The sequence below is a fragment of the Phocoena sinus genome, chromosome 3 (assembly GCF_008692025.1).
Source record: "Phocoena sinus isolate mPhoSin1 chromosome 3, mPhoSin1.pri, whole genome shotgun sequence".
Classification (NCBI taxonomy): Eukaryota; Metazoa; Chordata; class Mammalia; order Artiodactyla; family Phocoenidae; genus Phocoena; species Phocoena sinus.
The window spans coordinates 80,746,624-80,763,198 of NC_045765.1; the positions used below are offsets into that span (position 1 = coordinate 80,746,624).

General features: G+C 37.6%; 1 protein-coding gene across 11 annotated transcripts in view; it reads left to right on the forward strand.

The window, feature by feature from the left end:
- The window catches only part of APC (APC regulator of WNT signaling pathway), a 148,779-nt gene extending 132,385 nt beyond the window's left edge, over positions 1-16,394 (forward strand). For 7 of the 11 annotated variants that reach the window (XM_032625539.1, XM_032625543.1, XM_032625549.1 and 4 more), the window contains 2 exons: positions 4,229-4,443; positions 5,993-12,578. In XM_032625539.1, coding sequence (XP_032481430.1) covers positions 4,229-4,443; positions 5,993-12,578 — 6,801 coding nt within the window. Of the gene's footprint in view, positions 1-4,228; positions 4,444-5,992 lie in introns of all 11 variants that reach the window. The other 4 variants (XM_032625538.1, XM_032625545.1, XM_032625546.1 and 1 more) reach the window with 1 other exon arrangement.
- Positions 16,395-16,575: the final 181 nt, after the last annotated feature.

Genomic DNA, 16,575 nt, shown 5'->3' on the forward strand with positions numbered 1-16,575 from the left:
TCAGAAACTAAGCAATTTTTTTTTTAATTTGAGAGGAACTAAGCAAGTCTTTTTAGCTAATCTGAATTTCCTTTCACCCAACCAGTCCTCCTTGATCCAGAGCCTACATATTTTTCTCTTCAAAATTTCCTTTTCAGAGAAGGAAGAGTCTGGGGATGTTTTGTTTGTTTACTTATGTATTTTTTCTAAATTATTTTATACCTGAAAATCCCAAGAAAATCAACTGAAAAATTGTTAGAAATAAGTATTCGACTAAATAACTGGATATAAAGTTAATATTCAAAGGTGGTCAAAAGGTACAAACTTCCAGTTATAAGATAAATAAGTACTAGGGATGTAATATACAGTATGATAAATCTTATTAACACTGCTGTATCATTATATATGAAAATTGTTGAGAGTAAATCCTGAGTTCTCATCACAAGGAAAAAAATTTTTTTTCTATTTCTTTAATTTTGTGTATATATGAGATGATAGATGTTCACTAAACTTATTGTGGTAATCATTTCATGATGTTTGTAAGTCAAATCATTATACTTTAAACAGTGTTACATGTCAACTATATCTCAAAACTGGGAAAAAAAGGAAATACTTACATATACTTAGGGTCTGCATAAAGATACCTTTAAAACACTACCGAATCAACAGAACACTTGTACTCACACTGCAGAAAAGAAGATACATGAATAGCCAATAAGCACTTGAAAAGATACTCAACATTGTTAGTCATCAGGAAAATACAAATTGCAACTACGAGATACCATTAAAGATATTATATTGGTTAAAATTTTAAATATTGGCCAAGTGTTGTCAAGGATGTTAAGCAGCTGGAATTCTCACACACTGCTGGCGGAAATGTTACGTGGCGTACAGGCATACCTTGCTTTATTGCAATTTGCAGATATTACATTTTTTATAAATTGAAGGTTTGTGGCAACCCTGCATTAAGCAAGTCTATCAATGCCATTTTTCCAACAGCATTACTTTTCAGTTAAAGTATGTACTTTTATACGTACATACTTCAGTTAAAGTATGTACTTTTATACGTAATGCTACTGGACACTTAATAGACTACAGTATAGTGTAAACATAACTTTTATATGCACTACAGTATAGTGTAAACATAACTTTTATATGCACACCAAAAAAAAATGATGTGACTTGGCTTTATTGCGATATTGGCTTTACTGCAATGGTCTGGAATCAAACCTGCAATATCTCTGAGGTATGCCTATCCAACTTTAGAGAACATTTGGCAGTGTTTTAAAATTAAACATTTACCTACCATACAACCTGGCCACCCAGGAGAAACAAAAACTTAAATTCACACAAAGACTTACAAATATTCACAGAAAGATTATTTGTGATAGCCTAAAAATAACGCAAATGTCCATCAATAGGTAAATGGGTAAACAAATTGTGGAATACAATTTGGCTATTAAAAAAAAAAAAGAATGACCTATTGATACATTCAATAATCTACAATGACAGGAATCAGAACAGCGGTTGCCTGGGGTTGGGGTTGGATTATGGGTGGCATGAGGAAAGTGGAGGGGTGATATAAATGTTATCTTGGCATACACGCACATCAAAAATGATCAGATTGCACACTTGAAATATGTGCAGTTTATTCTCTAATTATACCTTAATAAAATTATACAAAAAAATTAGCCCCATGTACACTTTAAGACTCCTTTCTTATCAAGCTTGTGTGTTTTCAGAAAGATTTAATGTATTTGTAGGTATTATGGGAACTTGTATTGCTGCTGAATAGCTCATTATTTTATTGTCGCTCAAGGACCTCAAAGATGTACATACAAACTAATTGCTACAAACGAAGAAAGTTAGATTAAAAGACACATCCTACTGAGAAATGTAAGAGAAGACCATAATAGATGGAAAGACATAGCCTGCTCTTGTAAAGGAAGAGTAGTAGTTTAAAGACCATTTCTCCCTAAATTCATCTATAAATTTTTAATGCAAGGGCCAATCTTGGAAAAAGTAGCCCATCAGAAATTTATAATATCCAATTCTGGTTGGGGCCTGCTCTGGTTAGCAGTATTAGAATTTATTTTTTCCCTCTTTTTCTACATTCAGTGCAGCCGTCATTATAAACGTTCTTATTCTCTTTTTCAATTTGTCATCTCTTCCTTGTCAACTTCGTTTACTACTAATGGCCACAAGAACCAAAACTACCTTCCATGTTCCCCACGTACTGCATCATTTTACCATCATTCGCTGGCTCTTACTCTTCTACACAGCAGAATCTTTCCTTCACCTGCACTCTGTGCCCTATGCGTGGCTATTTACTCAAAGCTGTTAGTCCCTTATTCTTGTCTTCTATATCTTCTCTACTGGGTGTAGAGAAGTCGGCTTTTTTATGTTTCAGCTATCTGTAAGAAGCCCAATATTTTGAAAATGAAAACAAAAATCCTCTGTTGCTTCTTCTAACTTCTGCAGTGTTCCTCTTTTTCCTGTAAGAACCAAAACCCTGAACATGTAGTCACTTGCTTCATTTCTTAACTGGCCATACCTTCTTCAGTCCTTTCTAATATATTGCTTCTAACAAAATCTAGACTTATAGATTAACTAGGGTATTTCTTTTCTACCTACACCTATATTTGATACTTTTTGATCACATTCCTTACTGAATCTCTTCCCTTTGTTTTTACCACCTGTACTTCCAACATCTAATCATTTCTCCTTGTCTCCTTTAACTATAAAGCTTCTTTGAAACAAGACCCTTGGCCCTCTACATGTAGTCTTGAAGAGCAACTTCTATGTTCCTACCTTCAAGTCTCACCTCTAGGTCAGTTGTAAGTTTAGCTCACTCCTCTAAACTGTTGCCATTTTTTTCTGTTCTCAGGATACTTTGAATGTCCCACCTTTTACCTCATTCACAATATAATTAAAATTGAGCTCTTAGCCTTTTCACATCTTCAGTGGTGAAAGCACTTCTTCCCTGCTTCCTGATAAGTAGTATCTAAACCTGCTCCTACATTGTTTTATTCATTTAATAACTTGATGAAGAGAATACAATGGCTAGTTCCTTATTGGGTTAGGCCCAAAATGTTTGCCATGACATTCAGGGCCTTCTTTTACCTCTCTGACCTTACTTCCCACAATGCCCCAGCATGGACTTTGACTTCCTCTGTGTCTTCTTTCTGTTCTTTAGTCCTCCCTTGCTTATTTCCACTTCCATGCCTTTCCTCCTTCTACTTCCCCTGCCTTTCCTCCTACTTCCCCTGCCTTCTCTCTGAATGTACATGTCTTTTCTTCTGCAGAGCTGCTCTCCTCCATGAAATATTTTAATTTATTAAATTCAGATGGGAATAATCTTTCCATTAGAGCCCTTGGTTTCAAGTATGATTTTGCATTCTTTTTTCCCCAGAGTAAACAGCACCTTCAAAGCAAGTATCAGTTGCTATGTTTTCTGGAGTGCCTCTACTTGTGATAGGCACAGAGTAGATCTCTAATGAATGTTTGTTTGTTCCCTGATTGATTTGTAGTAAGAAGAAAGACTGACATCAGGATCATGGCAAGTTTTGACCAAATATCCTTAATTGTATACTCAGAGTATTTTCTTTGGCATTTATAATTTGTCAGTTTACTGTGATACTGTATACCAGGGAGTTCTGGTTTTTCAATTACTTTGTTTCTATGGGGATTTTAAGAAATTGGAGTTTTTCTAGTATGCTTTCTTTTTAATAAGTTACATTGTTACTTTTGAATCAACCACACATAAATATATATGTGTGTTTTTATACAAATAAGATTGCACATACTCCTCTGCAACTTGCTCTTTTCATTTAATGATACATCTAGATATCTTTCCATATCGGCATGTAGAGGGCTTTTTCTAGCTTCTGTTGTCCTGAAAATGCTATCTTTTCAGAATGCACATCAGTTCTGTTTCATATTCTAATATAAGCTCTTGTGAGATATGCGTGCACCATCTAAACATTTAGATAAGTTCATAAAGGTCATTATTTTAATATTGCATTCTGCTTGTTTCATGGGGATATCACTGTCTTAAGTTCGATTTGGTATTTTATGAAAGTTTTTCTAAATGAGGAGTTCCTAATACTTAACCTGTGAAGGATGGGCAGCAGGGAAGATTTAAAGAGGGGGAAAAAAAAAAAAAGCTTCCTCAATAGAAGTAAACATAGACGTTATAAGAAGGAAATTCCAGCTCTAATTAGATGACACATATTCTGTTTCTTGATAGGAATCAACCCTCAAAAGCGTATTGAGTGCCTTATGGAATTTGTCAGCACACTGCACTGAGAATAAAGCTGATATATGTGCCGTAGATGGTGCGCTTGCATTTTTGGTTGGCACTCTCACTTACCGGAGCCAGACAAATACTTTAGCTATTATTGAAAGTGGAGGTGGGATATTACGGAATGTGTCCAGCTTGATAGCTACGAATGAGGACCACAGGTAAATACAGGGTTTTATATTACTTTTAAATGAAATTGTAAGATTCATACTCTCAGAAAGACTCAACTGTAAGCAGTGTTTTGTGTAATTATGCAAGTTCTAAGCCAAATTACATTTATGACAATGAAAATATAACTATTAATTCCTGATTTATTCATTAACACATTTATTCTAATACAAGTTCATAGTATCATAAAGATGTCTAGAAATAAATGATACTTGAGAGGTATAACCCATGTGTAGAAGAAAAAATGAAAGTCATAAATATTACAGAGAAGAAAATCCTTTCCTATATGTTAGCACGGCTTAAACGAATATGAGGTTTATAAGAAACAAAACCTTGTGGTTATGATCCAGAGAGTACAATGGCTCACATTTTTCTAGTGGTGCCATAACATCAATAATGATAATATTTTTCAGCCAACCACCATTCATCCAATCTGTTAGAGCTGTGAAACCTAAGAGGCACCTCAGGTACATATCTTCAGAACTTGAGCTCTGTATTATCTCAACAAAAATATGGGTATCTTTCACAGCATATTTATTTATTTTATCCTGTATTGTTCCTCTCTCATTTTCAAAAAGACTATGAGGTACCTTTAGTAGAAGGGCTTTGAAAAGAATGTAAACATCTTTAAGTTTTTCATGCACCAGCTACCAGCCTTATAGCCCTTAGAAGACCTCTTAGACTCAGTAGCACTCAGGTGTCTACTGGACTGCTAGAGAGCCGCCATGGTAAAGCTTACTGCACCCTTGCCTATCAGTTTTAGAGCCCACCAGTGCCAGCTGTGCTGTCATTAAACTTCATTTTACCATGCCTTAAGCCATAGCTCTTTCAGATCCTAACATTCATTATGCTGACTCTTAACTCTTGTTTTTATAGTTAATGTTTTGAAAACTTTTCTTTCACTTTATTTTTAGAAATAACGACTACACACAATTTGCCCGAGAACACTTGTAAGGGGGAATGGCAGTATTACAAAATCAAACCAGAGGCAGAAAGATTATCTAAAAGTCATTCTGCTGACCTAGGAGCTTACAGTGTGCTCCCTGACTTTGTTAAGATCTATTGTCAATCAGTTTCTTCTGTCTACCTCTTCTGAGATATCTCAGTTTGTCAACATTGTGGTGCCCATCCAGAGATTAAATTACCACAGCCCTTGTTCAGCTTAAGATTTCATAATACATCTGTACTCCTCAAACTGAGAAACTCCGTCACTATGTAAATAAAGTAAATACATCTACTCAGGAAAAGTGTTTAAAGCTATTGGGTCAGAATAGGAAATGCAGAATTGATTAAACTTAACGCTTTTACTTCTTTTACTCTGACAGATGAGTACTTTAAAACAATAGACATTAAATGAACTAAGATAGAACAAAAGGTAATAGGCAATGCCTGAAATTTATAGTATAATTTGGTGTAATTTTATTATGCCTGTTGTTAATAAGCTTTAGTAGTTATCTTTAGATTTAAATTTGTTTTCTGTCCTTTTATTTGTTGTTACTACAAACAGATTTTTACCTTACTTTTGTGATATTTTTATTTCAGGCAAATCCTAAGAGAGAATAATTGCTTACAAACCTTATTACAACACTTGAAATCTCACAGTTTGACAATAGTCAGTAATGCATGTGGAACCTTGTGGAATCTCTCAGCAAGAAATCCTAAAGATCAGGAAGCATTATGGGACATGGGAGCAGTCAGCATGCTCAAGAACCTCATTCATTCAAAGCACAAGATGATTGCTATGGGAAGTGCTGCAGCTTTAAGGAATCTCATGGCAAATAGACCTGCAAAGTATAAGGATGCCAATATCATGTCTCCTGGTTCAAGCTTGCCTTCTCTTCATGTCAGGAAACAAAAAGCCCTAGAAGCAGAATTAGATGCTCAGCATTTATCAGAAACTTTTGACAATATTGACAATTTAAGTCCCAAGGCATCTCATCGTAGTAAGCAGAGACACAAGCAAAATCTCTATGGTGACTATGTTTTTGACACCAATCGACATGATGATAATAGGTCAGACAATTTTAATACTGGAAACATGACTGTCTTGTCACCATATTTAAATACTACAGTGTTGCCCAGCTCCTCTTCATCAAGGGGAAGTTTAGATAGTTCTCGTTCTGAGAAAGATAGAAGTTTGGAGAGAGAACGAGGTATTAGCCTAGTCAACTACCACCCAGCAACAGAAAATCCAGGAACCTCTTCGAAGCGAGGTTTGCAGATTTCTACCACTGCAGCCCAGATTGCCAAAGTCATGGAAGAAGTATCAGCCATTCATACCTCCCAGGAAGACAGAAGTTCTGGGTCTACCCCAGAACTACATTGTGGAACAGATGAGAGGAATGCACTAAGAAGAAGCTCTACCGCCCACACACATGCAAACTCTTACAACTTCACCAAGTCAGAAAACTCAAACAGGACATGTCCAGTGCCATATGCCAAAGTAGAATACAAGAGATCTTCAAATGATAGTTTAAATAGTGTCAGCAGTAGTGATGGTTATGGTAAAAGAGGTCAAATGAAACCTTCAGTTGAATCCTATTCTGAAGATGAGGAAAGTAAATTTTGCAGCTATGGTCAGTATCCAGCTGACCTAGCCCATAAAATACATAGTGCAAATCATATGGATGATAATGATGGAGAACTAGATACACCAATAAATTATAGTCTTAAATATTCTGATGAACAGTTGAACTCCGGAAGGCAAAGTCCTTCACAGAATGAAAGGTGGGCAAGACCCAAACATATAATAGAAGATGAAATAAAACAAAATGAGGAAAGACAATCAAGGAGTCAAAGCACAACTTATCCTGTATATCCTGAGAGCACTGATGATAAACACCTCAAGTTCCAACCACATTTTGGACAGCAAGAATGTGTTTCCCCATATAGGTCAAGAGCAGCCAATGGTTCAGAAACAAATCGAGTAGGTTCTAATCATGGAATTAATCAAAATGTAAATCAGTCTTTGTGTCAGGAAGATGACTATGAAGATGATAAGCCAACCAACTATAGTGAACGTTACTCTGAGGAAGAGCAACATGAGGAAGAAGAGAGACCAACCAATTATAGCATGAAATATAATGAAGAAAAACATCATGTGGATCAGCCTATTGATTATAGTTTAAAATATACCACAGACATTCCTTCTTCACAGAAACCAGCATTTTCATTCTCAAAGAATTCATCTGGACAGAGCACTAAAACTGAACACATCTCTTCAAGCAGTGAGAATACAGCCACACCTTCATCTAATGCCAAGAGGCAGAATCAACTCCATCACAGTTCAGCACAGAGCAGGAGTGGTCAGACCCAAAAAGCCACCTCTTCCTCTTGCAAAGTTCCCTCTATCAGCCAAGAAACAATACAGACTTACTGTGTAGAAGATACCCCAATATGTTTTTCAAGGTGTAGTTCATTATCATCTTTGTCATCAGCTGAAGATGAAATAGGGTGTGATCAGACAACACAAGAAGCAGATTCTGCTAATACCCTACAAATAGCAGAAATAAAAGAAAGCAGTGGAACTAGATCAACAGAAGATTCTGTGAGTGAAGTTCCAACAGTGTCACAGCACATTAGAACCAAATCCAGCAGACTCCAGGCTTCTGGTTTATCTTCAGAATCAACCAGGCACAAAGCTGTTGAATTTTCTTCAGGGGCCAAATCTCCATCAAAGAGTGGTGCTCAGACACCTAAAAGTCCACCAGAGCACTACGTTCAGGAGACTCCACTCATGTTTAGCAGGTGTACTTCTGTCAGTTCACTTGATAGTTTTGAGAGTCGTTCAATAGCCAGCTCCGTTCAGAGTGAACCCTGCAGTGGAATGGTGAGTGGCATTATAAGCCCCAGTGACCTTCCAGATAGCCCTGGACAAACCATGCCGCCAAGCAGAAGTAAAACCCCTCCTCCCCCTCCTCCTCAGTCCGCTCAGACTAAGCAAGAAGTACCTAAAAATAAAGCACCTAGTGCTGAGAAGAGAGAAAGTGGCCCTAAGCAAGCTGCTGTAAATGCTGCAGTACAGAGGGTCCAGGTTCTTCCAGATGCTGATGCTTTGTTACATTTTGCCACAGAAAGTACTCCTGATGGATTTTCTTGTTCATCTAGCCTGAGTGCTCTGAGCCTCGATGAGCCATTTATTCAGAAAGATGTGGAATTAAGAATAATGCCTCCGGTTCAGGAAAATGACAATGGGAATGAAACAGAAAATGAGCAGCCTGAAGAATCAAATGAAAGCCAGGGAAAAGAGGCAGAAAAACCCACTGATTCTGAAAAAGATCTGTTAGATGATTCAGATGATGATGATATTGAAATACTAGAAGAGTGTATTATTTCTGCCATGCCAACAAAATCTTCACGCAAAGCCAAAAAGCCAGCCCAGACGTCTTCCAAATTACCTCCACCTGTGGCAAGGAAACCAAGTCAACTGCCTGTGTACAAACTTCTGCCATCACAAAACAGATTACAGGCACAAAAGCATGTTAGTTTTACACCAGGAGATGATATGCCTCGGGTGTATTGTGTAGAAGGGACACCTATAAACTTTTCCACAGCTACATCTCTAAGTGATCTAACGATAGAATCCCCTCCAAATGAGTTAGCTGCTGGAGAAGGTGTTAGAGCAGGAACACAGTCAGGTGAATTTGAAAAACGAGACACCATTCCTACAGAAGGCAGAAGTACAGATGAGGCTCAAACAGGGAAAGCCTCATCTGTAACTATACCTGAACTGGATGACAATAAAACAGAAGAAGGCGATATTCTTGCAGAATGCATTAATTCTGCTATGCCCAAAGGGAAAAGTCACAAGCCTTTCCGTGTGAAAAAGATAATGGACCAGGTCCAACAAGCATCCATGTCTTCATCTGGAACTAACAAAAATCAATTAGATGGTAAGAAGAAGAAACCTACTTCACCAGTAAAACCTATACCACAAAATACTGAATACAGGACACGTGTAAGGAAAAATACAGACTCAAAAAATAATTTAAATGCTGAAAGAAATTTCTCAGACAACAAAGATTCAAAGAAACAGAACTTGAAAAATAATTCCAAGGACTTCAATGATAAGGTCCCAAATAATGAAGATCGAGTCAGAGGAAGTTTTACTTTTGATTCACCTCATCATTACACACCTATTGAAGGCACTCCATACTGTTTTTCACGAAATGATTCTTTGAGTTCTCTAGATTTTGATGATGATGATGTCGACCTTTCCAGGGAAAAGGCTGAATTAAGAAAGGGGAAGGAAAGTAAGGAATCAGAAGCTAAAATTACCAGCCACACAGAACTAACCTCAAACCAACAATCAGCTAATAAGACACAAGCTGTTCCAAAACATCCAATAAATCGAGGTCAGCCTAAGCCCGTGCTGCAGAAGCAATCCACTTTTCCCCAGCCCTCCAAAGATATACCAGACAGAGGGGCAGCAACAGACGAGAAATTACAGAATTTTGCTATTGAAAATACTCCGGTTTGCTTTTCCCGAAATTCCTCTCTAAGTTCTCTTAGTGACATTGATCAAGAAAACAACAACAGCAAGGAAAATGAACCTATCAAAGAGACAGAGCCCCCTGACTCACAGGGAGAACCAAGTAAACCTCAGGCGTCAGGTTATGCTCCTAAATCATTTCACGTTGAAGATACCCCTGTTTGTTTCTCAAGAAACAGTTCTCTCAGTTCTCTCAGTATTGATTCTGAAGATGACCTGTTGCAGGAATGTATAAGTTCTGCAATGCCAAAAAAGAAAAAGCCTTCAAGACTCAAGGCTGATAATGAAAAGCATAGTCCCAGAAATACGGGTGGCATATTAGCAGAAGATTTGACACTCGATTTGAAAGATATACAGAGACCAGATTCAGAACATGGTTTATCCCCTGATTCAGAAAATTTCGATTGGAAAGCTATTCAGGAAGGTGCAAATTCCATAGTAAGTAGTTTACATCAAGCTGCTGCTGCCGCATGTTTATCTAGACAAGCTTCGTCTGATTCAGATTCCATCCTTTCCCTGAAATCAGGAATCTCTCTGGGATCACCATTTCATCTTACACCTGATCAAGAGGAAAAACCCTTTGCAAGTAATAAAGGCCCACGAATTCTAAAACCTGGGGAGAAAAGTACATTGGAAGCTAAGAAGTTAGAATCTGAAAATAAAGGAATAAAAGGAGGGAAAAAAGTTTATAAAAGTTTGATTACTGGAAAACTTCGATCTAATTCGGAAGTTTCAAGCCAAATGAAACAAGCCCTTCAAACAAACATGCCTTCAATCTCTCGAGGTAGGACAATGATTCATATTCCAGGAGTTCGGAATAGCTCTTCAAGTACAAGTCCGGTTTCTAAAAAAGGCCCACCCCTTAAGACTCCAGCCTCCAAAAGCCCTAGTGAAGGTCAGGCAGCTACCACTTCCCCCAGAGGAGCCAAGCCATCAGTGAAGTCAGAATTAAGCCCTGTTACGAGGCAGGCATCCCAGACACCTGCGTCAAATAAAGGGCCTTCTAGATCAGGATCTAGAGATTCCACTCCTTCAAGACCTGCCCAGCAGCCATTAAGTAGACCTATGCAGTCTCCAGGGCGAAACTCAATTTCTCCCGGTAGAAATGGAATAAGTCCTCCCAACAAATTATCTCAACTGCCAAGGACGTCATCCCCTAGTACTGCTTCAACTAAGTCCTCGGGTTCTGGGAAAATGTCTTACACATCTCCTGGCAGACAGATGAGCCAACAGAACCTCACCAAACAAACGGGTTTATCCAAGAATGTCAGTAGTATCCCAAGAAGTGAATCTGCCTCCAAAGGACTAAGTCAAATGAGTACTAGCAATGGATCCAATAAAAAGGTAGAACTTTCTAGAATGTCTTCAACTAAATCAAGTGGAAGTGAATCTGATAGGTCAGAGAGACCCGTATTAGTACGCCAGTCAACTTTCATCAAAGAAGCTCCAAGCCCAACCCTAAGGAGAAAATTGGAGGAATCCGCTTCATTTGAATCTCTTTCTCCATCTTCTAGACCAGATTCTCCCAGTAGGTCCCAGGCACAGACTCCAATTTTAAGTCCTTCCCTTCCTGATATGTCGCTGTCTACACATTCATCTGTTCAGGCTGGTGGATGGCGAAAACTCCCACCTAATCTCAGTCCCACCATAGAGTATAATGATGGAAGACCAGTAAAGCGCCATGATATAGCACGCTCTCATTCTGAAAGTCCTTCCAGACTTCCCATCAATAGGTCAGGAACCTGGAAACGTGAGCACAGCAAACACTCATCATCCCTTCCTCGAGTAAGCACTTGGAGGAGAACTGGGAGTTCATCCTCAATTCTTTCTGCTTCATCAGAATCTAGTGAAAAAGCAAAAAGTGAGGATGAAAAACATGTGAACTCTACTTCAGGAACCAAACAAACTAAAGAAAACCAAGTAGCCACAAAAGGAACATGGAGAAAAATGAAAGAAAGTGAAATTTCTCCCACCAGTAGTACTTCTCAGACCACTTCCTCAGGTGCTGCAAATGGTGCTGAATCAAAGACTCTGATTTATCAAATGGCACCTGCTGTTTCTAAAACAGAGGATGTTTGGGTGAGAATTGAGGACTGCCCCATTAACAACCCTAGATCTGGAAGATCTCCAACAGGAAATACTCCCCCAGTGATTGACACTGTTTCAGAAAAGGGAAACCCAAACACTAAAGATTCAAAAGATAATCAGGGGAAACAAAATGTCAGCAATGGTAGTGCTCCTGTACGCACCATGGGTTTGGAAAACCGCCTGAACTCCTTTATTCAGGTAGACGCCCCAGACCAAAAAGGAACTGAGGGAAAATCGGGACAAAGTCATCCTGTCCCTGCATCAGAGACTAATGAAAGTTCTGTAGCTGAACGTACCCCATTTAGTTCTAGCAGCTCAAGCAAGCACAGTTCACCGAGTGGGACTGTTGCTGCCAGAGTGAGTCCTTTTAATTACAACCCAAGCCCAAGGAAAAGCAGCGCAGATAGCACTTCAGCCCGACCATCTCAGATCCCAACGCCAGTGAATAACAACACAAAGAAACGAGATTCAAAAAGTGACAATACAGAATCCAGTGGAACTCAAAGTCCTAAACGCCATTCTGGGTCTTACCTTGTGACATCTGTTTAAAAAGAGCTGGAATGATGAAACTAAGAATGTGTTAGTGTTAATTACGACTGCTATGTAGAAATTTTGTTTCAACCAATATGTATAAAATAGATAACTAATAAGAACCTGCTGTATAAAAAATAAAATTCAAAAAAAATTTTTTGTTTCAAATGAAACTAAAAGACTGAAAAATTTTGTAAATAGGTTTGATTCTTGTTAGAGGGTTTTTGTTCTGGAAGCCATATTCGATAGTATACTTCATCTTCACTGGTCTTATTTTGGGAGGCACTCTTGATAGTTAGGAAGAAAATGGTAAAGCCAAGTATATTTGTACAGTATGTTTTTCATGTATTTAAGTAGCATCCCATCCCATCATCCTTTAATTATTGCTTGTCTTAAAATAACACTACAGATAGAAGATATGATATATTGCTGTTATCAATCATTTCTAGATTATAAACTGACTAAACTTACATCAGGGAGAAATTGGTATTTATGCAAAAACCATTCTGTTTTAGTCCTTGTGAGTCCATCTGACATCATAATCATGTGGCTGTGAAATTCACAGTAATATGGTTCCCTATGAACAAGTTTACCCAGCCTGCTCTGCTCTACTGCATGAATGAAACTGATGGTTCAATTTCAGAAGTAATGATTAACAATTCTGTGGTCACATGATGTTCATTTAGATAGCTATAGTGTAACAACTTACACTATTTTGTGCTCAAAACAAACAAACAAAAAATCTGTGTAACTGTAAAACATTGAATGAAACTATTTTACCTGAACTAGATTTTATCTGAAAGTAGGTAGAATTTTTGCTATGCTGTAACTTGTTGTATATTCTGGTATTTGAGGTGAGATGGCTGCTCTTTTATTAATGAGACATGAATCGTGTCTCAACAGAAACTAAATGAACATTTAAGAATAAATTATTGCTGTATGTATAAACTGTTACTGAAATCGGTATTTGTTTGAAGGGTCTTATTTCACATTTGTATTAATAATTGTCAAAAGGGCCTCTTTTAAAAGCTTATATAATTTTTTTCTTCAAATTCTATGCATTAAGAGTAAAATTCCTCTTACTGTAATAAAAACAATTGAAGCTGACTGTTGGCATTTAACCATTCCATGCATTGGCACTTAACCTTTCCTGAAAAAAAGAATGTTACTGTGTGATTAGCACCAAGTATAATCAGCACTTTGCCATGCTCAGAAAATGCAAATCATGTTGAACTTCAAAGGTAGATTTGACACTATTAAGATATTCAAAAGGCTATTTAGAAACCCCTGTCTGTTAAGGGAGACTTTGTTTTTGATAGGTAGGTTTGCGGAGTATGCGTTCCAGCTCCCGCTTCCTCACACAGCAGGGAGAGAATCCTTCAGGAAGGAAGATAAACTGATAGAAGTGTTTAAAAAGCTAACAGTATATCTTCCCAGAATTTGTTCTAAATGATCAGAGGGTAAGGATGATGATAAATGCTCACATATTTGTTGAATAAATGAAAATTTATTTTTAATAATAAAATTCATGCACTCTGTGTTGGGGGGAAGGGAAAAGGTATTTGGATATAGCAGGATGCTGGGAAAGGGGGTGAGGAGTAAGCACATCTACCTGGTGTCTTTGAAATCACATCATGTAGTTAATTATCTACCCTCACCTGTGTTTATCATTTACAGGTCATGACTTTTTTGAAGTCATTTACTAACATGCCAGTAAATAAGTGCTGTGATTTGAAATAAGGCATTTGACTCCAAAGCCCATACTCTTTCTATTGCACCACTTTGCAAACACCTCAATTTACTGAACTTTGGAGTATATCTACATTTAAATTTTTGTCAGATTTTATCTGAATGAAATGGTTTGTAAGTAGTAATACTAAATTATTCTGTTTTTCTCAAAGGCTGCCTTATCCAACAGGGACACATGGATATAAGTCATATTTCTTTCCTTTTCCTTTAGTCCTGATTTTCTATTATTTTGAGTTACTCGTGCCAATTTTTATAAACCACTTCAAATACTTTTATGGAAAGAGATGGGATATAAGTCAATTAGAATAAAATCGCCTTTCTCAAGGAAGGAGAAAAACAATGCTGAAAATGAAAAAAGGGTGCCTTCCATATGCCAGAAAATTCAGGAATTCCGGTAGACAGCCTACTGGGAGAAGGTGCAATCAGTCTGCATTGCCCATTGAGGAAAAAGTTGCTGTATGAGACCCTCTAGTTAGAGATAGTGGCTCTGAATTAGTAAAGGAGCAAATCTCAGTTCTACTTTTAGAACTTCACAGAGTGCTGCCATAAGTGATAGCAGGCCAAATATTCTCAGTGTATGCTTGTTACAAACGGCATACTAAGCATACTGAGCCCAGCGTGGAGTTGCAACACCTGTTAAGAGAAGTAGGGCAGTGCCCTGTTATCTTTGGACTGCAGCAAACAGCACTCTTAAGGCAGTGAGTGGTTTTCAAACTAGAGTGCATTTGATCTTAGCGCAAATCCAAGCCTCATTTGTTTATTGTTTGTGCGTATTTTTTAAATTTATCCATACATTCATTCTGTAATGTTGTAATATGAAAACATGCTCAATATATGTCCTTTGTGGTTAAACAAAAAAACAACTAGAGTGCATTTGAATCACCAAAAATGTTGCTAAGACACACGCCCACACTTTGTGATTCTGAGTGAGGCCCAAGAATGTGCAGTTCTGACAAGTTCTCAGGTGATGCTGATGCTGTTGGTCTGGGAACCACACTCTGAGAACCACTGCCCTGTGTCACCACAGCGAAGCTCCCTGAGTGATTGCCTTCAGTTCCAGCTGCTCTTCTCAACAACTGGACTCGACATATGAGAAAGTATACCAAACTTCCCTCTCCTTTAGGCAGGAAAGATTTGAATATTGAGCTATACAATCTGATGTAGCCCATCGCAACTCCCAATAGTAGACAAATTTGCCAGACATGAATGAACGGGTAATTCTAAAGACAATGACTGTGTCTGAGGGATTGACTAATGTTCCCTTTGGAATGGTTATCAAAAAGGCAAAAATTTCAGCAAATATCTAATTTGGATTTGCAATAAGATCAAAAGAGACACACACCAAGAAAAGGGGAAAGAAAAGAGAACTTTGAAGTGAAGGCAGATTGACTTCAGATGAAAGAAAAATGCACCCGTTTTGTTAGTATACAACCAACCAATTAACTATGGCAAATTGGTATTTGAGAATAAGCTTTACAAGTTAACCTTGCACTAGCAGGAAAGTTAATGAGAGGGAAATAATGAAATAAAAGGTAAGCCCAAAAGAATCAAATTGCACTCTAAGTACAGTCAAAATTTTTTTCCATAAACTAGTTACCACAAGGTTAATTAACTGAAGGGATGAGTCTTGCTGCGGAAGGGAGCCAGTTGCACTATTTCTGAATTCATGTTATCACAGGGGGTTCCTTGTATCTAAGATAGCAAAAGAACAGAGTCCCACAAATGCAAAAAGAAAATTGCCAAGAGCTGAAGAGTATTTCAGTAATCAGATCGTTCACACTTACCAAACAAAAATAATTTTTCAAAAGTCTTGATTGTTCAAATAGAGTGTATAAATTATTTTTTTTAATTTCTAATTCCTTCATATTATGCCGACTTTTAAATATTACTTTTGTGGTGTTGAAACCTATTGACTTTGACTCCTATAAACACCAGGTCATTTTCCTGCCATTCTCCTCTGTTCTTTGGTCTATAAAACTATATTCTGGTTTTTGTTAGACCATTGATGCTTCTTTCAACCTGTATGTTTTTTTGTGTGTATAATGTTGTTCTTGGTGCTAAATACACTTCTGATATTCAGGATAACTCTACATCTGTGACTATTTGCTTATTTTCTTGAAGTTATGAGACTGTTCCTTTTTCTAATTAAAAATACTCAACTTTACGCTAGCGGTGGTGACCACTGAATATAAAGCAACAGTGGTGAAAAATGAACTATTGAGAATGTTGCACACATTACCTGCCCCACCTACACCACCTTTTGGAA